The 25546-nt window shown below is 37.2% G+C and overlaps 1 protein-coding gene across 2 annotated transcripts; it reads right to left on the bottom strand.

Annotated features, from left to right (window-relative positions):
* Positions 1 to 230: 230 nt before the first annotated feature.
* LOC5577347 (epoxide hydrolase 4) lies at positions 231 to 24473 on the bottom strand. 2 transcript variants are annotated; one of them, XM_021851855.1, is made up of 6 exons: positions 24007 to 24473; positions 8168 to 8724; positions 2934 to 3032; positions 2386 to 2706; positions 598 to 1006; positions 231 to 536 (listed from the first exon to the last, which is right to left on the bottom strand). In XM_021851855.1, the coding sequence occupies exons 2-6, from the start codon at positions 8411 to 8413 to the stop codon at positions 349 to 351; spliced, it is 1263 nt and encodes a 420-aa protein (XP_021707547.1). In that variant the 5' UTR covers positions 8414 to 8724; positions 24007 to 24473; the 3' UTR covers positions 231 to 348. The 2 variants fall into 2 exon arrangements, with proteins under 2 accessions (XP_021707547.1, XP_001656425.2); XM_001656375.2 differs by lacking the exon at positions 24007 to 24473 and having other exon boundaries at positions 8168 to 8853.
* Between the last annotated feature and the right edge of the window lie 1073 nt (positions 24474 to 25546).

The following is a 25546-nucleotide window of genomic DNA, read 5'->3' as shown; positions in this document are numbered from 1 at the left end:
TATCAGGATTTTCCGTTGATGAAGAGACGGAATAGAAGATACCTGCAGTGGCCTAATCAGGGATGTTTTCATTTGATTTGAAAAAAAATAGAACGGTTACCCGTAGGAAGAAGGGGAAAGCTGAAGTTACTGACGACAACATGGGCGTAGGGATTAAATTGAATCTTTTGATTCGAATAACATTATATTAATTTCACAATTTACAGCTTTAAACAAATATATAACACACATTTAATCGTTATCTATGAAACACTCTTGTAATTTCAAAATCAATGTATAAAAATAAGTATAAAATAAACACAAGATGCACACCCAGTTTATTGACCATGGACTAAGAGCCAAGGAATCTTAGCTTTTCAACATAAAGTTTGGCACATTGTTGAGAGCCGTCGCAAAAGTATAGCCATCTTTGAGATTGTTCCCCAGCTTCACCGTATTGTTCGCCACTGCGCCAATGCCGCCAAAAACTCGTCCCACTAATCCTCTCGTGGGAGTAGCTGTGCTGCTTTCCAACGATCTCATAAGCATTCGTTTACCTAAAAATTAAGAATTAAAATTTGTTATGTGATCCCGGCGTTTATTACTCTCAGGTACAACCTATCAGAAACTTCAGCAGAGTGCTGTTAAATTCAGTCGACATTTCCTGGTGCGGTGCATGTCCCGACTGATCCACAATCTTGATCACAAAGTTCTCACAGTAGTCCGAGCTCTTGACCACCGATTCCAGCTTGTATATCCGATCCTCATTGCCCGTGATGATCAGGCATGGACATTGCAGCGTTTCTCCGTCCTTTATCCGGAAGAACATGAAGTTGCGATAGTAGTTCAACGGACCTCGCCAGTCGTCCGTTTGGCTGAACGTGTACTTGTAACCTTCCATAAGATTGTTTATCACAGATCCATTCGTCCCCGATATGAACATCTTCTCCTTCAGGATGTGGGGATAGCATTTTTTCAGGATACGCTCCGCATTGTGCTGCATCTCCATTTCCGGTAGGTAAGGTAGCTGAAATGAGGAGAAAAGAATGAAGGTTTGGCAATATAGTCATTGATATTATATCGAGTTCCCAAATTGACGACAACTTAACAAAGTGCTGATTGATGAACGAAATTTCCTAGATGTCATACATGACAGGATCTTCTGTGGTCCTAATATCGACTTGAATTATTATTTCGTTTTTGCTGAAACTTTGACGAGAAATCAATATTCAACGCTTGTCGACGTGTGGAGCAGCTACTCATTACCACTAATATAGCTAGACGAGCAGTTTGAGGAAAATCAACATTTCTAGAGATGTTTAAACCTACCCAGGAAGCTGTAACCACAATTGCGCCGGACACGATTGGCACATATTGATGACCTAGACGGCATGAATGGTTCGATGAAGAGTGTCATAGAGTGATAGATTTGAAGAATGATGCCAGGAGCCGAATGCTTGTGGCCGCTATCCGGCTAAGCAGAGAGCGGCACGAAGTAGCAAGAAATCATGGATCAGAATGATATATGATATACAGATGATCTACACAATAGTACAAAGTACATGACGGTAGGCGGAACTGAGCACGACAGGGCCCGACTAGGAAACAGTGTCATGAAAGACGGGGATACCTTCGAGGTGGTGGACGAGTTCGTCTGCCTCGGGTCCTTGCTGACGGCTGACAACAATGTTAGTCGGTAAATACGAAGGCGCATCATTCAGAAGAAACTACGGTCAAGAAAGATTCACCCCTGCACCACATTCACAATGTACTAAACCGCTTATAAGACCAGTAGTCCTCTACGGGCATGAGAAGTGGGCTATGCTCTAGGACACTGTTTCTCAACCTTGGTAACGGCGAAAAAACGGCTCGCTATGAGGTGTACGTTTCAGCATGCTTTTTACATAGTCGGGGGTCCGCGGATCCCCTGTTGAGAAACGTGGCTCTAGGAGGACCTGCAAGCTCTTGGGATTTTCGAACGCCGAGTGCTAAGGACGATCTTCGGCGGCGTGCAGGAGAACGGTGTGTGGCGACGAATAATGAATCACGAGCTCGCTCAACTCTACGGTGAACCCAGTATCGTGAAGGTAGCTAAAGCTGGAAGGGAACGCTAGGCAGAGCGTATTGCAAGAATGCCGGACAACAGGCCTGTAATGATTGTGTTCGCTTCGGGACAAGATGGCGTGGGGCGCAGCGAACAATGTGGATTAACCAGGTGCATCACGACCTGGAGAGCGTGGGTCGCAGTTGAGGATGGATAGAAGCGGTCATGATCCAAGTGGATTGGCGAAATATTGTTGTCGAGGGTTTATCAAGTTAACTAATGTAGAACCCAATAAATAAATTAATAATAATAATAACACTGAGAGATGTAATACCAGAATGATACGAAAGAAGGGAACTTACCTGGACAAATTCGAGCCACCTTCGGTTGAAGGGAGAGTTCCGCGGCAGATTGTCCCACAGCAGATTGGGATGAGGCGTAGAGACGCTGACGAATTTGTCCACCATCTCCGGATTGGTGTGCGCGAAAATCCACCCAATGATGGCGCCCAAGTCATGGCCCACAATCGACACACTCTTGGCGCTGATGGCGATCAAGAACTTGCGCAAATCTTCGCAGATTTTCTTCGGTGCGTAATCGAAGCGCCACAGCGGCTTGTCCGAGTCGTTGAACCCCTTCAAGTCGAGGGCGATGACGTGGAAGTATTGCGATAGCTCCGAAATCTAAAATTTCAAGAAAATATTAAGGTATAATTTAATTCAATTCTAACACATTCGCGAAGGAATATCGTACGAGTTTTACTAATCATTGAATGTACAAAGTTTTGATATTTTTACTCTTAATGATCATTCTCGAGAACGTCATCAAACGATCACGGCGTAGAAAGAAGTTTTCTGTGCTATGGGCAAATTAGTAAAAATCGAAGATTCTACGTAGTACCTTAACTTACTTGATATCGCCAGCCGAACCAGCAATCAGGGAATCCATGAAGGAGCAGCACAGTTGGATTGCTACGGTTTCCTGCCTCCACGTAGTGTAATTTAGTGTTCTGCAAGGAATACATAAATACAAAAAAGTTGAATACAAATAATGCAATTGAACTATTGGGTGCATATGGATATCAAAATGCGTTGGAGATGGCGAATATCATGATTTCATCAGGAGTTCCTCCAGGGAATCCATCAAGAGCTCCTTCTGAGATTTCATTTGGAACTTCTCAAAGGTAGTTCCTCTAGAGATTATATCAGGAGTTCCTCGAGGAATATCATCAGGTTTGTTTTCTATGGATATTATAAGGAGTTCCTCTAGCGATTCTATTAGGAGTTCCATCAGAAATCTTATCAAAATATCTTCAAGGGATTTCATCAGAAGTTCCTATAGAAATTACATCAGGAGTTCTTCTAGGTAGTTCATCAGAAGTTCCGCCAATGATTCCATCAGGAATACTTTCAAGAATATCTTTAGGAATTGCTTCAAGAATATACTTAAAAAATTCCTCCAATGATTTCATCAGGAGTTCCTATAGAGATCCTTTCAGGAGTGCCTATGAGAGTTCCTCTGAGGATTTCATCAAAAGTTCTTCCAGGGATTCCATTCAAGTTCGACAATATAGGAATTTTGTCAGGAATAGGATCCTAAATATATTTCATTAAGACTGAGAGTCAGATAAAATTAAATAAATAAATAAATAAATAAATAAATAAAGCGTTGTCCTAATTTTAGTGTCAAACGCTTAAGTTTAAGCTAAAAACACATACTTACTCAATTTTTAAATGCTTTTTCGTTTGTTGAAGTCCAAAAAAATTTTTTTTTTAGATTTTGTCCCACCCCTTGGCTTAAACACAAACTTTGGATGTATTTTGTTTTCCGTGTCTCTTCCGAAATGTCAGATAGGAACAACCCCAGTGTTAAAACTAAAACCCCTGTGATGTTTTTGTCAACCACACGAACGTCAAACATGATCAAAAGTGTCAAGGTTCCTTTATGAACCCAATTTTTAAATTAAAGTTTAAATATGATACAGCCGTTATTTGAACGGGACAACTTGCTAAATAAGTTGCAGTAACATGCTCTTTCATGTTATTAAATAAAAACAAGGTTTCATAAAACATTTTAGGACCTTATTCCTCCAGAGATTTCATCAGAACCTTCTATTGGGATTCCATCTGGAGCTTTTCAAGAGAGTTCATCAGGAAATTCCTTCGAGGATTTTATCAAGAGTTGCTCCAGGGATTCCATCAGGGGTGTTGTTGAATATCTTGTATGTCTTAAGAGATAGCACAGTACTGTCTTCGGCGAAGTTTCGATACTCAGTACAATCTAGCTTTAGGAGTTGACGAACACCCTTCCAGTTGATAACTTGGCCGATAGAAACGCTTTTTCTAACTTGCACTATTTGAACCTTGAGGGAAAATAATGTAACCTTTATAACATATGATATTTCAAGATCCTGAGGATTTAGAAGGTTAGTGTCTTCGACAAGGTTGTTCAGTCATGCAAGGACTGACATGCGGTCAGAAAGATGGCGTCTTCGACAAAGTTGTTCAGTAGCTCGAGGCAGTAGCTGGCATTTCCATCAGGGATTTCTCTGAAGATTCCATCAGAAGTTTCCTCAGAGATTCCACCTGGAGTTCCTCCAGAGATTATATCAGGAGTTCCTCATGGAAATGCATTAGGATTTCTTAGGGATTGCATATCCCTGAGTTTCTTCAGGGATTGCATCAGGAATTCCTTCAACAATGTTATCAGTAATTTCTTCAGAAATTCCACCAGGAGTTCCTATAGAGATTCCTTCCAGAGTTTCTCCAGATATTACATCAGAAGTTTCTTCAGATATCCCACCTAGAACTCCTTCAGGGATTACATCACAAGTTAACATCAGGAGTTCATCTGGGGATTTCATCAGGAGTTCTTTTAGGTATTTCATCAGGAGTTCTTTCATCGATTTCATTAGAAGTTCCTTTAGGTATTCCACCCAGAATATCAGGGATTCCTCAAGGGATTTCATCGGTATTTCTTCTTAGGATTTTATAAGGTGTTCCTCCAGGCATATTTTCAGGAATATCTCCAGGTATTTCATCAAGAGTTCCTATAAGGATCCCGTCAGGAGTTCCTTCATAGATTACATCAGAAGTTCTTCTAGGGAGTTTATCAGGAGTTCCTTCAAGAATATCAAAAGTTTATGTAGGAATTCCTCTAGCAGTTCCCTCAGATATTCTATCTGTAATTCCTACAAGAATTCTATCAAGAGTTTCTCTAGTTATTCCATCAGAAATTCCTCTAGGGATTACATAAGAAGTTCTTCCAAGGATTCCATAAGAAGTGTCTCTAGGGATTCCATCAGGAGTCTTTCAATAGTTTTCATTGAAGTTCTTGCAGAGCTTCCATAAGAAGTTCTTCCATGGATTTCTATTAACGTACTTCTAAGATTTCATTATAAAATCCTCCTGGGACTCCATCATGAACACCTTCTATGATTCCATCCGAAGTTCTGTCAGGAATTCTTCTAAAGGTTCCTTCAAAAGTTCCTCTAGGGTTATTCTGGGTTCCAGCAGGCTATTTATTACGGATACCTACTGGAATTTATAAAAGGGATTCTACCAGAGTTTTATTCTAAGAGTTTTCTAGGCAATTCTTCAAGAGGAGTTCCTCCAGGAACTCTTCAAGGGAGTCCTCCAGGAGTTAATCAAAGGGTGCCGCCCGAAATTCTTCAATGAATTACAAGGATCCTTCTGTGATTTTACCAGAAATTTCTTACAAGGATTTTATCACCGGAACTATGCCCGTAACGCTGGTAGATCACCTTTTCGTGGTGCGTTACGGGGTAAGATCTACCATATTGTACTCTAGTTGTATCTGTTCTTGTGAATACTTATAAGTTACGTTCGGAAGAGTATAAGGGAGTAACAAGCCACTAAGACCCCCCTATTTGTCCTAGATGATGAGGAGGTCGAAGTGGAAAAATGGCTCAATCAGCATCTGAGGTTGGTTTCAACTCATGAGACAAGTACTTTCCGAGTTCAAGGGTTTATCTTTCGATTTCTAGGAGGGAAACGATTCCGAATCAGTGGAGTGACCTCCTAACTTCTAAAATAAGCTTCTGGTGATTTTAACGGGAATTCAAAAATTCCTCCAGATGTTCTTCCGAAACATTCTGAAAAAAAATTCGCTAAAATGTTCTTCAATGACCCGTAAGGAATTTCTTAAATATTCGAACACAATTTCCTTTAAACATTTCACCAGTTATTCCGTCAGAAACTTCACCAGCATTTTCTCTAATTATGTCAACAGTAGTTTTTCAAGAGTTTAGTTTTTTAAGGAATTTCACCAGTAGTTCTTCAAAGGTTAGCACTGAAAATATCCTCTCTAGAGATACGCCAGAATTTCCACCAGAAAAATCCACCAGAGTTTCACCAGAAGTTTTACCAGAAAATATTTCAAAGGTTTTACTAGGAATTCTCTTCTTAGAATTTATTCAAGGTTATCAGAAATTCCTCCAGGAAATTAACCAAACAATTTCTAAAGAGTCCACATGATTTTTTTTTCTGAACACCCACCAATCTTTCCGCAAGATAATCTATCAGAAATTCCGCAAAGAATTGAACTACAAATTATTTCTTTCTCTACTCTAGTTATTCCATCAGGAAGTTTCTTCAAAATTCAAAAAATATCATTCCTCCGAAGATTCCACTAATATTTAATCAGATTAATCAAAGCATTTTTCTCAATGCCTCCGAGTTAAATCCCTTTTTTTTAATTCCTGGAAGAAAAAAAATATGGAGCGATTTTTTGAGAAATCCTTGAAGGAATCACCAGAGAAAACACTGGAGAAATTCCTAAATATATGTCTGTAGGGACTTTTAAAGCAACCCCTGAAGGAGTTCCTAAAAGGTTCTCTTAGGTAATTCTTGCTGGATTCCTTTGAAAAATTCCTACAAGACATACTGGAAGAAATTCCCGAAGGAATTGATGAATAAATTTCTTTAGGAAACCTGGGAGTATTTTTGGTAGATTCTTGAAGTAATTCCTGAATAATTCCCAGGACAAATGCCTCGTACGGTCTTGATAAATCACTGTAAGAATTCCTAGAGTAAATCTCTACAAGTATTACTGTAGGAATATTTTTATGGAATTTCTAGATCAAATCGTGTAGGAATTCCTGAAGCAATCCCTGGAAGAATATTTAGAATAATCGCTGAAGGATCTGTGGAGGAATTCCTAGATATCTAGAAAACCTAGATACCTAGAATCTATGGAAGAATTTCTAGATGAATCACTGGAAGATTGTTGCTACGAGGAATACGAGAAATGGATTTTTTTAATGGCATTCCTGTATTTATTAATTGGGACGGATTTGTTGAGCAAACTTTTTAAGAATTTCTAGAGAAATCCTGTATATCCTGTAAATAAAGAATAAAATAATATGTTAATCAGTCCACAGTCCGGGAAGTCTCTCTCTTCTGCGCCAACTGCAGCCAGTACTTATAGCTCAGAAATACCGCAGGTACGAACAGATAAAAGGTGCCAATTCAAAAGGTAGAATAATTAATATCACTTGAGATAGGTAGACATGACAGAAACATTTGAAGAAGCACGGAGGAAATTCTTTTTATTGTATTTGTATAAATACCTGGAAGAATCTGTAGAAAAAATACTAGAGAGAATCGCTGAGGAAATTCCTGGGGAATTTTTGATGAATCTCCTGGTGTAATTTAAGGGGGAATCCTAGGAGGAAGCCCTGAAAAAAAGCCCTGAAGAATTACTGAAGAAATCACTTGAGGATACAATTGCCTGGACCTTCACGAAACACTCGATTACATACTCAATTCCAATATGTTCTTAAAAGTACAACAATTGCACGTAACGTGAATTTAGTAATTTTTCTCAAAATTCTACTCTAATGATAAAGCTCTAACACGGTATCACCTTGACCGCAAGTAATTATTTGACCTATAAAACACGATGGACGAAACGATGGAAACAAAAATACACTGAACTGGATGACGCGATGTACTTCGGACATTAACCTTAATGGGAGAATAAAAATTCAAACGAAAAAGTCCTCTAGCTCGTCATTCCAGCCATCACGAGTGATTCACGCTCATAAACCTTTAGCGCATGGAGCACCACGCGAGCACTTCTTTTCCGCAACTGATTAACCGTTGATCAAGCATTTGTATTTACCTCTAGTTTGACGTACGAATGTCGCCCCATCTTGCTCTCGGTCATGAAATTCGGCTGCATGTTCGGGAACTGCACTTGCTCGATCGATCTTCTCATAATGGTGGTTTTGTGGACCCGACACTTTATGCACTCAAACAGCCACTTCAAAAGCACTATCAAATTTGCAATCATACAGCGTAGATACACCTTGAAGATCTGCTTCTTCGAAATGACCTCCAGAACTTCGTATTGCTTAGATTGAGCCATTTTTAGAGAGACTTTCTTTTCACTTCACAGGATATGATCAATTTCCTTTAACTTCAGTTCGTCATTATTGGTTCAAAACTGCAAATAGGTTACTAATGACACTCGATGGCGCCCCGAACACTTTCGACCGACCTGTTAGATTTCACGCTTCAAACTGTCTACAGTGAACGTCTTGCATATTATTCATTTGGGACCGAACGCAGCATTAAAAGATTAAACCAGGCGTATCACTTCACTATCAGTTTGTTTTCGAATGTCTTCATAACATTTGCCCTCTTCCATTACGTACACGGACCAGGTCGTCGCATCAGCTTCAATTCACGAGATTCACCAAACAGGCCACATGTTTTCGTCTCTAGTGCAATTCCCTGCACTGCACTGTGAGAGATTTCGTCGTTTTTGCGCCCATATTATGCTTCCAAGCGTTCTGGTGTTTTTTTTTTCTAGAAAGTTTTTTAGTATGTAAATACGTATTTATAATTGTTATCTATCCATTTCTTCTTCTTTCTTGCGTTATGTTCCTATTTGTACAGAGCCTGTTTCGCAGCATAGTGTTCTTATGAGCAATTCCACAGTTATTAAATGCTTTCTTAGTCGATTGACCAGTTTTCGCATGTGTATATCGTGAGGCAGATACAAAGATACTCTATGCCATGAGGAGTCGAGAAAATTCCCTTTCTTGAAAGATCCTCGACCCTTAAATATGTAAAACCCAAGTAACCAAATAGCATTTAAAATTCGTCCTACATGTTATTGTAGTACCACAGATAACAGATGTTCATGCTAGAACAAAAATTTTCTGAAAACCTGTGTAAATATTTAAATTGAAACTCCTTGCAATCACTAGCGCCGCCACACAGCGAATTGCGTCAATCGATGGTGAATATCAGTACATTGAAATATTTCATATTCACCACTGACATCGTCATGGGAACTTAGCGATGACAGCGTCACCATGATGTTGTCACTTGTGTTGTCATTCAAAATGACCATTCATTGTCTTACACAGTTTTACAATCGGACTTCAACGTCTGTTATCTGTGGTAGTACTATGACTAACGGCTACGGCTGACATTCCCTATATTAGCCGTTTAATAGCACTATAAGGTTTTTTGAGTAGCTGTTATGTTTTTAAATTTACAGTTCTGTTATGTTCCAGAGTCTTTAAAAAAATGATAAAATACACAGCTTTCCCCAAATTTTGAAACAAACAAGCCATTACAGTTTATAGTCTAATTGGCTGTTGAAAAGTAGTTTCTTGGCCTATCTTGATGCATAAATTCCTGCAAGGAATCGATCAAGAAAGCGCTTTGTTTCTGAACGTAGTACGCAGTCAATAAAAAATGTCAATTCAAAAAAAAAAAATCAGCGATTCCCGGCTGTAGAAAATTTTTACAAGGAACCGGCGAGAAATTTCTTTAGCGATTCCTTTTCAGCAGCAAATTAGGCTAAAAGCTCCAATTGAATTGACATTTTTTTTATATTTTTATTAGTATCATTCCAAACATTACATTCATTTCTTATATGTAGGTGTTCTGTGTTATTAGACAACACTATCATCCCAATTTGGTAAAATAAATTTAAGATTGCATTAACATTTTGTTAACAACATATTACATTTAATTTGCCGTGGTCGAATGTCCATGGCGGAATCCGAACTGTTTATTGGCAAAAATTGAATTTTTGTTGATGTGGGCCATCATTCTGTTCAAAATAACCTTTTCAAAAAGTTTACTGATGGAGGATAGCAAACTGATTGGACGATAGCTAGAAGCTTCTGCTGGATTTTTGTCTGGTTTTAAAATTGGAACAACCTTAGCATTTTTCCATTTCTCAGGAAAATATGCTAATTGAAAACATTTGTTGAATATATCAACTAAAAATGATAAGCTACTTTCTGGAAGTTTCTTGATGAGGATGTAGAAATTTCCATCATCGCCAGGAGCTTTCATATTTTTGAATTTTTAAATAATAGTTCTCACTTCTTCCAAATCAGTCTCCCAGGCATTTTCGAAAACGTTCTCTTGATTGAGAATATTTTCGAAGTCCTGAGTAACTTGATTTTCAATTGGACTAGTAAGTCCTAAATTAAAATTGTGCGCACTTTCAAACTGCATAGCAAGTTTTTGGGCTTTTTCGCAATTAGTTGGTAATAATTTGTTTTCCTCTTTCAATGCCGGTATTGGCTTCTGTGGTTTTTTCAAGATTTAAGATAATTTTCAAAAGGGCTTAGAGCCAGGGTCCAATTGAGAAATTTTATTTTCAAAATTTTTGTTTCTTAATTGAGCAAAACGTTTCTTGATTTCTTTCTGCAAATCCTGCCATATAATTTTCATAGCACGATCGCGAGTGCGTCGAAATTTCCTTCTTCTCACGTTTTTAAGACGGATCAAGAGTTTATGATCATCGTCTATAATCACAGATTCAAATTTTACTTCACATTTTGGAATTGCAATGCTCCGGGCTTCAACAATGGAATTTGTTAAAGTTTCAAGAGCATTGTCAATATCAAGTTTAGTTTCTAAAGAAATGTTAACATCAAGATTAGAGTCAACATACGTTTCATATATATTCCAGTCTACTCGTAAATAATTGAAAGTGGAGCTGATAGGATTGAGTATCGCTTCATGGGATATTTGAAATGTAACAGGGACATGATCAGAATCCAAATCAGCATGAGTAACTAATTGGCTACAAAGATGACTAGAGTCGGTTAAGACCAAATCAATCGTAGATGGATTTCTAGAAGAGGAAAAACATGTAGGGCTGTCAGGGTATTGAATTGAGAAATATCCTGAAGAGCATTCATCAAATAAAATTCTGCCGTTGGAATTACTTTGAGGATTATTCCATGACCGATGTTTGGCATTAAAGTCACCAATGACAAAAAAATTTGACTTATTGCGAGTCAATTTTCGCAAGTCAGTTTGGAGCAAATTAACTTGCTGTCCAGAGCATTGAAAAGGCAAATAGGCAGCTATGAAAATATATTTACCAGACTGTGTTTCAACAGAAACACCTAAAGTTTCAAAAACTTAAGTTTCAAATGACGAAAACAGTTGATGTTTTATACGTCTATGAATGATGATTGCAACTCCCCCACATGCCCCATCAAGTCGATCGTTACGATAAACAAAAAAGTAAGTTAGGATCTCTTTTAAGTTTAGATCCAGGATTTAAATATGTTTCGGTAATAACTGCAATATGCACGTTATTAACTGTAAGAAAATTAAACAGCTCGTTAAAATATTATTTGGATCCATTAGAAAAACGTAATCCAATAACAATTTGATTTGTAAATTTTACACCAACTTGGACTGCTTCAGTCATAGTGGTGGCTTTGAACATTGCATCAATCATTAGATTCAATTGTTCAGTTAGAAAATTAAAATCAGAGGCAGACATGTCACTTGAAGTGGGTACATTATCTGATGATTTCCCATTAGAATTTTCGGTAGATAAAGAAGCGGAGTAGGAGTTACCTGATACATTCGAAATTGAAAGATTCGAACGGCTACCTGACGGATTAAAATTAGTTTGTGAATGAGCATGGTATGATTCCTAATCAAGCGATCGTTAACTGAAAAATGAGCATTGTTCGATACTCTACCAGGCAAATTCCGGAAACGACCGTTATCGTAACGGATATTATCTTTCATCTGCCTGGCACGAGCCTCAATGACTTTTTTACGTGAAGGGCAATTCCAAAAAATTGACTTATGATTGGCCCCACAATTCGAGCATATAAATTTGGTGGTATCTTCTTTCACTGGACATACGTCCTTAGCGTAGAAGAACCTCCGCAAATCATGCATTTAGCATCCATGCGACAATTTTTTGTACCATGACCCCACTTTTGGCACCGACGGCACTGAGTGGGGTTCTGGTAATCTCCTCCAGGTTTCTGGAAATGTTCCCATGTCACACGGACATCGAACATAATTCTTGCTTTTTTTAAAGCTTTAATATTATTTAGTTCTTTTTTGTTAAAGTGAACTAAATAATATTCTTGAGAAAGGCTTTTCCGAACAATGCCAGATTGGGTTCTCTTTTTCATAATGATTACTTGGACTGGGGAAAATCCAAGTAAATCATTTAGGTATTCCATTTTTGATCTCTTCAGGTGACTTATAGTCACTTGAGAGACCTTTCAAGACAACTTTGAACAAACGTTCAGTTTTGTCGTCATAAGTAAAAATATTGTGCTTATTCTCTTCAAGATGTCTGAGAAGAAGTTCACGATCTTTAAGAGTTTCCGGCAACACGCGACAGTCTCTGACAGACTGATTGCTCATTTCGATACAATTATTCATTTCACCCTTGGAAGAAACTTCGCATTCCGGGGAAGCGTACTTTCTTCCATTCTTGCCACGTGTAGTGACAGTTTTAAAACCCACTTTTTTGGAAGGAAGTAGTGAATTCAGAGATTCACCCTTCCTTTTGTTAGTTGTTGATACCATGTTTAGTTAATAAACGAGGAAGACGTGACCTTCGAGAGGTTTTTTTCCCAAGACGGTGTCCAAGAAGGATTACCACCGCTAGCTTTCGCCAACGGGTCCAACGAAAAATCGAAGGCACGGGTCCAAACAAGGATCGTAAAGGGATCAATAGTAGAAAGAATAGTACCGTAAAACGGGGTAACTTTGATAATGCGGGTAACTTTGATAGTGCGAGACCCACAACATTTTAAACGAAATAACGAAGTTTCTGTTAATCAGTTAAGCAAAACGAATGCAAAAGTAAAGAGTATTAGTATGACACTTCATGTCAAAGCTATTTTCATTGGAATCAAGTGCATTTGAGGCTTTTTATACGAATATTAAAAATTGACACAATTTTAGCATTTTCGAAACGCTTGCAAACAATCTGTTCTACGATCACTATTTGATGTAGTTTTGAATAGTTGGTCACTTATCTTTGACAGCCTAGTTATCATAGAACTTGAATACGGTCTGAAATCTCTTAGCGAAAAGCATTTTCACAAACTGGGACTATTTTTGTAATCTAAGTCAGAAATTTCCATATAACGTTAAACGCCTAGAGGTATGCAATGCCCTACAAATGTTCGTTATTCATTCAATTTTGTTCGATTCATACTCCATTATCAAAGTTACCCCAAAACAGAAAACCAACTTTCGATTATATGAAAAATTATATATCCATTCATAATAAATCTTTTGGAAATCTTTCGACTGCATTCGATAGCTAGGATGTTAGTACTTGTTTTAAAAATATAAATTATTATTCTTTGGAACAGCATGCATAAATATTCAAGTTTTCTTCGAAAAAACTATCAAAGCTACCCCGTTTTACGGTACTGAAAAGTACTGTTTTAGTAGCACTGAAAAGTACTGTTTCATTGCTTTAGGTAGTTTTCAAGAAAACTTCCAAGAGCAGAGAGAATTCGTGTACGCACAGCACGAAGGTACGATGCGTACTGGCGCTTGAAATCCTTAATTTTATTTACTTACTAATGACATCAACCGCAGTTTTTTTTTAATAAAAAGGTCTGCTTTCCTGATGTCTATGACACTCTGAACAATTTTCCCGTAGACTCGAGCTTTCTATCTTATATGGACAGGGCTGGTAGCAAACAGTGGTACCGAAAAAAGTTATTTTAGTGACCGGATTTAAGAAATAAGTGACTAAATAGTGACTTTCGATTCTCGAATAAGTGACTTGAAAATCAAACCGTAATCAGTTTTATTTTAAGGTGAAGATGCATCGAAGCCAAACCTCGAATTTTCAAGAGCACAAATCTAGAGAACCTGACTACCGTTCGTGCTGAAAATCTTGTCGATTGATCACCCCCAGCGAGTGACCAGTTAGTAGCATTTTCAGCACAAACGGTTGTCTGGTTCTCTAGATTTGTGCTCTTGAAAATTCGAGGTTTGGCCTCGATGCATCTTCACGTTAATTCTTTTATACTGTTTTACGATCAATATCCAATATGATAGGGAATATTCAATATGATCTACTACAGGTAGTAGGTCTAGTTGAGTATCATATTTGGATGTTTTTTATTGTACTTCCTAAATTTCAAGATATTTACCTACATTTTTTTCCAACACAAAAATTAACATTTACGTAAATAATCCTTTTTTAGATTTTTAACCTTTTCAAAAAATTACCCAAGTGTTTTTTTTTGTAAATTTTAATAAGAATTCAGAACATTTGTGCAATCAAAATCTTTGTCATTTCACATTTCCAACCAATCTCCCAGAAAATAACATCTAATCTAATAACATAAAATTGAATTCTTTGTAAACTGTGTGGATCCTTAAACTGTTCCATGACTTCAAGTCGATAAGAACTTAAGATTCAGTCTAGAAAAATTATAAGCGTATAGATAAACTTCCGTCCAATGTAATATTCACAGAAAAATGCTTTCTATTTAGCTTTATTAAATTCTACTTTAATGATTCCACCTAATAAGGTCAACATGTTGTGTAACTAGATCTAAATAACGGAATAATAGGGTGCAGTGCTACTTGGGCACTTTCATTATTCACTTTGGCAGAGTTTTTTCTCAGTGAATCAAAAAAACCAAGAAGAGAATCCGATACCAAACATTTCTTTGAAGAAAGCATGCATGATTTCATGAACAATTCAATGAAAACGATAAATTTTTTAAGCATTTTTGTATTAACATTCTTATTTATTAACCCATGAGTATTTTTTGGTATCATTCTAAAAAAAACTTTGAAAAAGGTCTTATAAAATTGTATGTTTAGAATCAATTGATAAAATACATTCCTGAATACATGCATAATAAAATACGAAGTAAGACAACAATTTTATTTCCGTGTAAAACAAACGAAGTAAGACAACAATTTTTGTTATGATTCGAAAAACACGAGGTCTTTTAAACGTTTTTTTTAATTGTATACTCTAGCTAAGATCCATCCCATTTTTAAAGGTTTGGTTTGCAAATAAAGTCTGTCCTATTATCAGGTATCAGAAGGCCGGCTCCAGAGGCACGTTCCCCGCCATTTGGGAGATTTGTGCCATCGCCATATTTGAGCCTATTTCACCATCTACCCGATGAGAGAGGAAAGGGAAGGGAAAGATGGGAGGAAATAGGAGTGGGATCCCTTGAAGAGGGAAAATCGCATAAGCGAATTAAGAGCATGTAGCTTCATACCACAATGGGTTCGAACAGCGCCCTAAAAGGGCACTGCAAAACGCATGAGCGTAAAGAGAGCCTCTAGCTCATTACCACAGCGGGTTAAGAATACCAGAAAGTCCTGAAGATTCAGGTTTCTGAAATCAGTTTCACCTAATAAGTGTTTACCAAGTAATTGGAATCGCAATTACGCGAAAACTTGACAGTTACGTATAAGGTGATAAGAACTTCCATAATCGGAATCACAACTATCATACACAAATGTATCAACACACTGAATATTTGCCATGTGATAGTTGAGTCGGCAGTGGCCAGTCAAGGTTGTAACCAAGCGACTGCAATTCTGCTTTGACAGATTTGTTAAATACTTAGCCACTTTTGGGATGGCTCAGTAATGTACAGACGTCCACTCGTCCCGCGAAGGGAGTTGTGAGGAACATTTCCTATAAGCGCAATTGTGAGATCACTCGAAACAAGGACATTTGTGTCCCAATTCACCGGAAGTGGAAACATCCAAATCACTAGGATTTCCAATGGACGGAGAAACTCCATGGAATTTGGTCAACCAATTCCCAGTTTGTGGAGTATAACAAATTCAAAGTCTGCGTATTTATATCATTATGTTCATACAGAGATGTAGCGATGATCAGATAATGATTCATCTTCTGATACATGCCAATTCGTCAACTCGTGACTGATTCTATTCGAGCAGGGCATTATGTCTAACACTTCTTCTCTAGCAGATACCATGAAGGTTGGGGGATTTCCTACAATAAGTAATCCAAGATTTGAAGTACTTAAGCATTCCATCAGACTGGAGCTTCTCAAATTGATATCATTGCCCACAATCAACAGAAGGCCTTTTCATAGGCAGTGAACGACAACTCGTTTGAATTCATCCGTCGGGGATGATTCATCATGTGGTAAATACACCACAAAACGAAAGACGTATTTCCTATTGAGGTCACATACAGAAATATCAATTGTGACAGCACATAATCTCTGGTTGTTAACTCAGAAATGAGTGTAGCGACGTCAGCGCTATTTACGAGCACCCATGCACGAGGCATGGTACGCGAATTTGCCATTTCATGTTTCTGAAAGTAGCAAAAACTGGGTCCACTAGGTTTCCTAGATAAAAGTTTACAAAAGTAAGGTTTTTGAACTAGCGCCACTTGAGCTGTACCATTTGCATGAGTCTACAAAGATTGATCGTTGCTGACATTTTATGCTGGAGATTGATCTAACTAAGCTATCCTAGCCGTAGCCACTACCCGAACTAGGCAGGATTAAGCTTTTCGCAATCTCAGAACGAAAAAGACCAGCAGCGAACAAAAACCAGATCGGTATCTCTTAAAAGTCGCCAAAGACGAAAAGCACAGAATATACTGTGAAAAACGCATAATGCGAAACCATAGAGGTGAAAATTTAAACTAAAATTCATTAAATGTATTAATAATCCCACCCTTATTTAGCCTCAGGCTTGAGACTGAAGAAGGGCAGCCAATTATCTCGGAGAAACACAAGGTCACCTGCACCATTGCTCCGGGTAGCACAGCAAGGGCATAATACTGTAGTGGGGGCCCTGGAACTCCACAGGCTCCGTTTGCGGCTAGGTTTTATTTAGACCCCCTAACCATTCATTCTTAGGCACGATAAGCTTAAAGCCGTATGAATTAGGGGTCACATGTGAGGTGGACTTTTACCACCGGAACAGGCAATCCGTAGTGTTAATTCTTAGCCAGTTGAAACAACCGCTACCGACACTACGCGGCTATCTAGGCTGATCGGGAAAAGGAAGTTAACATTGATTATTAACTTCTGACGTACCCAAACAGCCCTTATGTCTTATAAAAATGTATGTTTAGAATCAATTGATAAAATACATTCCTGAATACATGCATAATAAAATACGAAGTAAAACAACAATTTTATTTCCGTGTAAAACAATGTTTTGTTATGATTCGAAAAACACGAGGTCTTTTTCACTTTTTTTTTTAATTGTATACTCTAGCTAAGATCCATCCCATTTTTAAAGGTTTGGTTTGCAAATAAAGTCTGTCCTAAGAAGTATGATAAGTTTTTACTCTCAAATGGAACTTTCAATAATTATTCTTTGTTATGCGTTTTAGTGTTAAATACCTATATTATAGATTTTGTTGAATTTTAAAGAGCTGATGTGCTTTATACCAGGATGGTTTGGTTAGAACAACGAATTTCGAAGATAAAGAGAATAGTTAGGATGCATATTTTAATACATAGTGTTGAACAATCCAACAAATATTTTAGTGGAATAAAAGTTAAACAAACCATTCCAAAGCTTAGCTGAATAAACTCTCGCATAACTTCTGATCTCGCCCTAAAAGCCATTGGTAACCATGTGTGTAGCTCGTTGTTTCTGAGCATTTGCATGAATTTTCATGTTATTTAACAACGATATGGGGAAGAAAGGATAAATATCTACCTGCTAGTGATGTTGGTTTGGATGCTTATTCTTTCATTTGCTCAGAAACATCCAGCTACGCACGTGGTTACCAATGGCTTTTAAGGCGTTATCTCAGAGTATGCGAGAACTGTTGCTCAACTACTTATGTTACTTGGGAGTAGAAGATAAACATCTAATTATCCAAAGGTATAAAACATTTGAATAAAAAAGAATGCACGAGACATTCAAAAAGAACACTAAATATTTAACCTTTAGTTTTATAACAATGAACTTACACCATGCTAACAATAACTTAAATACTATTACAAATTACGTGGAACTTTTTTTTTCAAGCTTTTTTCACAAGAAAACCATGTATCAATATGTTGATACTTACATGAAGTTGTTCTGGTGATGACATAACTTAAAACTTAGCCAAAATGAAAAAAAAGGACGATTCATAATTTTCTCCCGAAAATTTAGCTCAAAATAGTTGAAAAAAGTGACTTTTTTACAAAAAGAGTGACTTTAGTTGAAATGGCCTCAAAAAAGAGACTTTAAAGTGACTGGCTTAACCCGTATAGGCCTGAGTGAAAGCAAACATTCTAAAACCCCCCTTCTCAGCGAATTCTTAATGGATTCAAATGATTTTTTGTCAGTGTACTGGCACACATATCTAGTTTCTATAAGTGGACAGAGGAACGCGGAAATATTCATGTTATTCGGGTGGATCACTGAGTCAGGTCGGGTGAGAAGGTACTGTGCGTTTGTGCCCCTGGATGTAGGCAAATTTCAAGTTACAGATAATTTCCGAAATCGGTTATAATGTGGCCACTACATGACGGAATTTTAAGAAAATCGCATCAGTGTAAACCTTATGAGAAACGATTGAATAGGGCGCTTGCAGCAAACAAAAGTGTGCCCAACGGCTCCCTTTGATTTTGCTGAAACGGAAAACACGTTACGAAACGTTTCCCAGCAAAATCAAAGGGGTCCGTTGGGCACACTAAACAAAGGCTGCACACTAGGGTGCGGCTTATTTTTCAAAAGTTCTCAAAACCAAAAATTCGTATGCTCGTACTGAATTCTAATCACATTGAAAGAGAAACCTCAAAATCTGAGCCAAAAATATCAAAATTTAGAGGTGGCGCAAGCGTTTTGAAGGTAAATTTTCAGGTTATGAAAAATGACCTTCAGTGAACTAAACATAACTTTGTTATTTTTCAACCGAAAAAAAACTGAAACTTTTAGCATGAATACCTTCAAAATTAAATTTATGAAATCTCTATAGAACATCAAATTTGTCTAAAATCAAAAATAGTTTTAGTTACAAGCAATTTATTCCAAATTTTTCCTCAGTTTTCTAAAAATTTCAACTTTGTTTGACCATAACTTCATGATTACTCAACCGATTCCAAATCTTTTTACATGATTTTGAAGCTAATTTAATTGGTTTCAAACCTTTCATACATCACATTTCACTAAAAAAATGTTTTGACCAAGTTATTCAGCAAAAACTGAACAAAAACATGATTTTTTAACGTAAAATGTCAGTTTTTTCAATTTTTTGCCAGTTAAATATTATCTTTAAAGCTGAAACTGTTTTTTTCTCATTTGTTTAACTTTTGTGAATGACTTTGCAACAATTTTCAAATAATTCTGCAACAAAAATATTTTTGCGTATGTAAAAATATATATGCACTATTCAACTCGTAATTAAGGCAAGATGCTTTATAAATTTAAGTTCAATAGAAAAAATGCAATTTCCGTCAAAAAAACTTAAATAATCAATAAAAATTTGATTTTTTCATTGAAAAATCATGTTTTTGGGTAGTTTTTGTTGAATAACTAAGTCAAAACCATTTTTTAGAAAAATGTGTTGTAGGAACAATTTAAAAACAAATAAATTTGCTTCAAAAACATGAAAAAAGATTCGGAATCGATTGAGTAATTATGAAGTTATGATCAAACAAAAATGATTTTTTTAGTAAAATGAGGAAAAATTTGAATAAAAGTATTTTTAACTAAGACTAGTTTTAATTTTATACAAATTCGATGTTCCACAAAGTTTTTAAAAATTTAATTTTAAAGGTATTAATGCTAAAAGTTTTAAAATCGGTTGAAAAATTACAAAGTTATGTTTATTTCACTGAAGGTCATTTTTCATAACTTGAAAATTCACCTTCAAGACGCTTGCGCCACCTCTAAATGTAAATATTTTTGGCTCATATTTTGAGGTTTCTCTTTTAATGTGATTAGAATTCAGTAGAGCATACGAATTTTTGGTTTTGAGAACTTTTGAAAAATAAGCCGCAACCTACTGCACACACACACTCTCCTGGTGTCAAAAAGAGAAACTAGGAATAAACCCTTCAAAAACAACAATTGTACCGTTCACAAAAAGACGAAAGGTACAACTCCACCCTCTTTTCTTAAACCAAATACAATTAGTTTACTCAAATGAGGTCAAGTATCTTGGCATCACACTTGACGCAAAACTAAATTGGAACACCCATCTTCAAACAATCATAAATAAATGTCTCAATTCACTCTGGGTTTGCTCAAAGACCTGTGGTAAAACATGGGGTCTAAAACCCAGTATGATCATGTGGATCTATAAAACAATCGTTTGGCCTAGAATAACCTATGCTTCCCTTGTTTGGTGGCCTAAAACAAAGGAAGCTACGGCTAGAGCTAAGCTGAACAAAATTCAACGTACTGCCTGTATTGCCATAACCGGTGCAGTTCGTAGTACCCCCTCGTTTGCCCTAGATGCTATACTCAATCTGCCCCGGCTGGATCAATTCATAAAGCTGGATGCTGAGAAAAGTGCTCTTCGGCTAAAATGATCAACAGTCTTACTGTCAGGGGACTTAACAGGTCACCTCAGTATATTAAACGAATTTTCGATAAATCCTATTGTTGAAAAATGTAGTGACTGGATGGAAAAAGTGGTAAACTATGACTCGCCATTCACGGTGGTCTTTCCTTCTCGTGAGGAATGGGAAGGAGGTGGACCCTCCATTTCACCAGGATCTATTAAATTCTACACAGATGGTTCAAAAATGAATAATCTGACAGGGTCTGGAGTATACGGACCGAAAACCAAAATCTCTATCTCTCTTGGACAGTGGCCTACAGTATTTCAAGCAGAAGTCTATGCAATCAAGGAATGTGCGCAGCTGTGTCTGAAAAGAAATTACAGACATGCCACCATCTGTATTTTCTCTGATAGTCAAGCAGCGCTTCAATCTTTGAAGGCTTTCACTTGCAACTCAAAACTTGTGTGGGAATGCATTCTTGCACTGAAATCCCTAGCTGAACACAATCGAGTTAAACTATATTGGATCCCAGGACATACAGGTCTAGAGGGTAACGAAATTGCCGATCAGCTAACAAGGAATGGATCAACCAATATGTTCATTGGTCCAGAGCCATTCCTTGGCATTTCAAACTCTGCACTAAACACGGAATTGAACAACTGGTTGTTCGGTCAAATTCAATCAAATTGGAATACAGTTTCCAATGCGAATCAGTCCAAAAGGTTCGTAACAATAAACACGACACAAACACAAAAACTTATAGGTCTCAACAAAAGGGATCTCAGAACATACATCGGTCTAATAACTGGTCACTGCCAAAGCAGATACCACTTATACAAGATCGGTGTCGTCCAAAACACAAATTGCCGTTTCTGTGACGAGACGGACGAAACCTCACAACACCTTCTCTGCTCTTGCAGTGCACACATCCATCGTAGGTTCAAAATATTTGGCAAGCACTACTTACAGCCAGCTGATATTTGGAACGCATCCCCCAGGGAGGTGGTTAGCTTTATTAGGCTGATCACGCCAGATTGGGGGAACTACAACACTGCAACCTAGGACTTCTGCCCATCAATGGCAGATGGTTCAAAGTTCAGTCAAATGCGCAAAGTATTCCGGAGGCACATTTGCTACTGGAAAACATTGTGTACATAGAGTAATAGGGTATATCACAATAGTCCTAAAAAATGGACGCAGTGATCCCACACCCGACAGACGAAGAAGAAGACAGGCTGCAAGTGCCCTTTGTGGAACACTATGAGTTTTGCATTTGATTAATCCTACAAATGACCATTTTCGGGTCCCGGGATGCCTCAAACTTACAATAAAGTGGCCAATTTGTATCTGAACATCTGTGCCAAGCTTATGGGAATGCATTTTAGTACACAATTATGTTTGATTTCTACTTTTCGAGAATTGAAACTGTTTAGTATCCAACAATTCTATAGCCGATTCTTTCGAACATTACGTCCGAATGGCCGCATCCGGTATATCGTTTAAAATATAACAAAACTGCAAAACTCTTCATTTATAATGTTGAATATCAGATCTTAACGATTTATGCAAATTAAAATATTTGTCATTGCAAATAAATAAAGTTAACTTGGCATGTCCCTAAAAATAGCCTTTTTTTACCCGACTTGACCCAGTGACCCACCAGAATAACTCCGGCCACAGGAGTATTTACCAGTTTCTTTGGCCCCTTATAGAAACTAGATATGTGGGCCATTGAGCTGACAAAAAATCATTTGAATCCGTTAAGAGTTCTCTGAGCGGTGAGGGTTTCAGTATTTTTGCAGTCACTCAGGCCTGTACGGGTTAAAAAAAAAGTGACCAATTCACTAAAAAGTGTCTCGCTGACGCTACCAGCCTTGTAATATCAAATGTATCACAAGATAAAACTTGCTTAAAAAGTTCAACTTTACATACTCACTAGCGTCACCTAGCGGCAAAATTGCGAACCTGTTTGCCTTCCGGATGTCCTTCATGCGCTGAACAACTTTGCTGAATCTCGAGATATTGCAATGTAATTTCACCTATTTTGCGGTGATGCTAAACTTTTTGGGGGGTGATTCAATATTCAACTGGATGTTACAATACTTATTTTAGTGAGTCCGCATTTATGACGGGTAGTGTATACTACTTAGTTAGGTAGGTAACGTGAACTTCAAACATGATCGAAAGTGTCAAGGTTCAAATTTGGAACCAATTTTATAAATAAAGTTATGAATATGATGATAGCCGTTATTTGATCGGGGGAATTTACCAAAGTAGTAGAAAGAACACGCTATATGGTGTTATGACAAACATGATTTAATCTAAAATTATAGGACGTTATTTTGCTGAATTAACTTATGTCCAATTATTTAGCCATATTTAGTAATAACAGTTTTAAAATTGGCTGTCTTAATCGAACTTTTGCTGCTTTGACAAATATGTGTCTGCCAATCTACATCAAAGGAAAAATAATAAGCTAAAAAGAAACTTATGGCTGGCTCGTGGTTCGAATCATCGACGCTTTTGTTATTTAAATTACGTCAAATTTGTCACAACTCCAAGTAAAAATTTTGTAAACAAAATTCTAAAAAAGTTATTGTCAAAATGCCTAGTAAGATCAAGTCATTGGCTTTCGAATGAGTCCAAGAGAGTTTTAATTGGAGTACAATCACAGATATATGGACACAATTCTATTATATTGTACGTTACGGAATGATTGCAAACTTTGCACGGGAGAAATTTTGCGTTTTTATTGCTCAACTCAACTACATATTATATGGTTGAACATACATTAAAAAATCTTAAAGTTCAATCATTACAATACAATACAATATTATGAGTATCTTCTTGATTCTTATTTAGTTATAAGTATATGAGACAAGCTCGAAAACACTACATAAACTGGGATTAATATCAAAAAATATATTATATCTTTAAGGGGGTATTGGTATCTTTATTGAAGTCAACTTTTGTGAAGACACCAACCTCGTATATTGGAAAGATACAAAAACTCATGTTTTATTTCACTTTGGAGGGATAGATTAAAATGCACATCGAAAGAAGAGCATTTACTTATTGAAAAACTTTATAGAATACACCATAACACTTGGAAGCATAACTAATGCGCTATGAATTAAGAGCACCAAAATGACGAAATCTCCCACTGTGCACTCGGATTTTCTTCTGAACACTTCCCACTTCTTCTTCCCACTTTACACACTTTTGCCTTTCGAAGCTAGCAATACACAACGTCATTGATTTGGCCACTTCAAAAACGTTTGTCGTTAGACGCACACAGTCACGAAAATCCAACCAATCTGCAGCATAATGCCAACATAATCCGGTTTATGTTGTGGTGCCGTAAGATGCAACCTTGATGCCCACCACAAATCACGTACACACATTGTTTCACTTTCCCATTACGGGAGGGTAAAGTCCAACCGTGATGTGACGTCGTCAAGGGAGTTCCATGCGCGAACACGTGATTCCTTTTACGCAAACGTGAGCCGAGGCGACGATGCTTGTTTATTCCGTTCACGACCGAGGAGCTTGGTAGCTCAGATAAGGAACTTAAGCTTATCGATTCCACAAGATTCCACCACAAAGTAGTCGGTGACTATGAGGTGGGTGCCTACTATATGTTGCAACGAACTATCGAGCACCAAAGTTCACTTGAAACTGACGCCCACAGCACCTAAGCAACCCGATGTGGACCTTCTTGCGTATACAGTACTGGGTAGAATAAAGTAGGTATGCATTGGCCGTTTGTCCAAACAAAATAGTCAAGTTTAGAGGCATGGATCTCGGCTTCTAGTGCACCGATAGACCTGAAATTTTGGCCATAGCTCAGAAATAACATGAAATTTTCTGATTTGAAAATGCGTGGCTTTTACGAAATGAACTTTAACATAATCAGAAATTTGTAGTTTTGACAAATCTCGCAAAATTTTGAATTTTCAATTTTAAATATTTTTTGAATGGAAACATTTAGAGTAATACGTCTTTCTTTGATACGATTAACAAGTTTGTAGTATAACATTTTTTAATAAAATATAATAAAATATTTTTGTCAAAATTGGAGATTGGCTATAACTTAAAAGCTTGTGCTTGCAATTGTGTGAATTTTTCGCTATGAAATTCATGTTATTTCTGAGCTGTGATGGAAATTTCAAGTCAATCGGAGCACTAGAAGCCAATATACATCCCTCCAAACTTGATCATTTTGTATGAAAAAGCGCCAATGCGTACTTTGTGCTGCCCAGTACTGTGTGGCTCTATGGTAGAGATTAAATTACTCTATGTGTTTGTGATGATCGTTCGTTTTTTTTTTTCTATCATGTTGCATCGTTTTTTGTGTCACGTTCGTTCTACGGCCAAATGTTCTAACTTTCTCCCTATCAATTTCATCACCCATCAGGAGAGTATTGCTGTTGGAAGTGACAGTGGGTCTCGAGGACTAAAATGGGTCAAAACTGAAGAAAACATATTTCGGTTAATATTTCTTTTAAGTGATTTACAAACTGGAAATTCACTTCAAAATTTTGTGCTTAAAATTATCTTGAAAATTAAAATTCAAATCTTATATCGGAATGAAATTGATCACACGATCAAGTGATGATCGTTTGTTTGAAACACAGTTTTCTATGATAAATGTGAGGTCCTCGAATCCGAATATACCTGTTTGATTCTTACCACTTCGATATTTAGGGAAATTTTACATAATCGAATTTCAAGAATACCGCACTGAACGCCTAAATGTA

This window comes from Aedes aegypti, chromosome 3, assembly GCF_002204515.2.
Source record: "Aedes aegypti strain LVP_AGWG chromosome 3, AaegL5.0 Primary Assembly, whole genome shotgun sequence".
In the NCBI taxonomy this organism is placed as follows: domain Eukaryota; kingdom Metazoa; phylum Arthropoda; class Insecta; order Diptera; family Culicidae; genus Aedes; species Aedes aegypti.
This window is presented reverse-complemented; position numbering and strand designations above follow the sequence as displayed.

Bases quoted from the DNA above. Each gene is read 5' to 3' on its own strand.
- LOC5577347 (XM_021851855.1), bottom strand. From the start codon at position 8,413: ATGGCTCAATCTAAGCAATACGAAGTTCTGGAGGTCATTTCGAAGAAG. The intron at 1,007-2,385 runs GTAAGTTCCCTT...TCCTCATTTCAG, and splicing joins GGTGGCTCGAATTTGTCCAG to CTACCTTACCTACCGGAAAT. The intron at 537-597 runs GTTGTACCTGAG...CTTAATTTTTAG, and splicing joins TCTGCTGAAGTTTCTGATAG to GTAAACGAATGCTTATGAGA.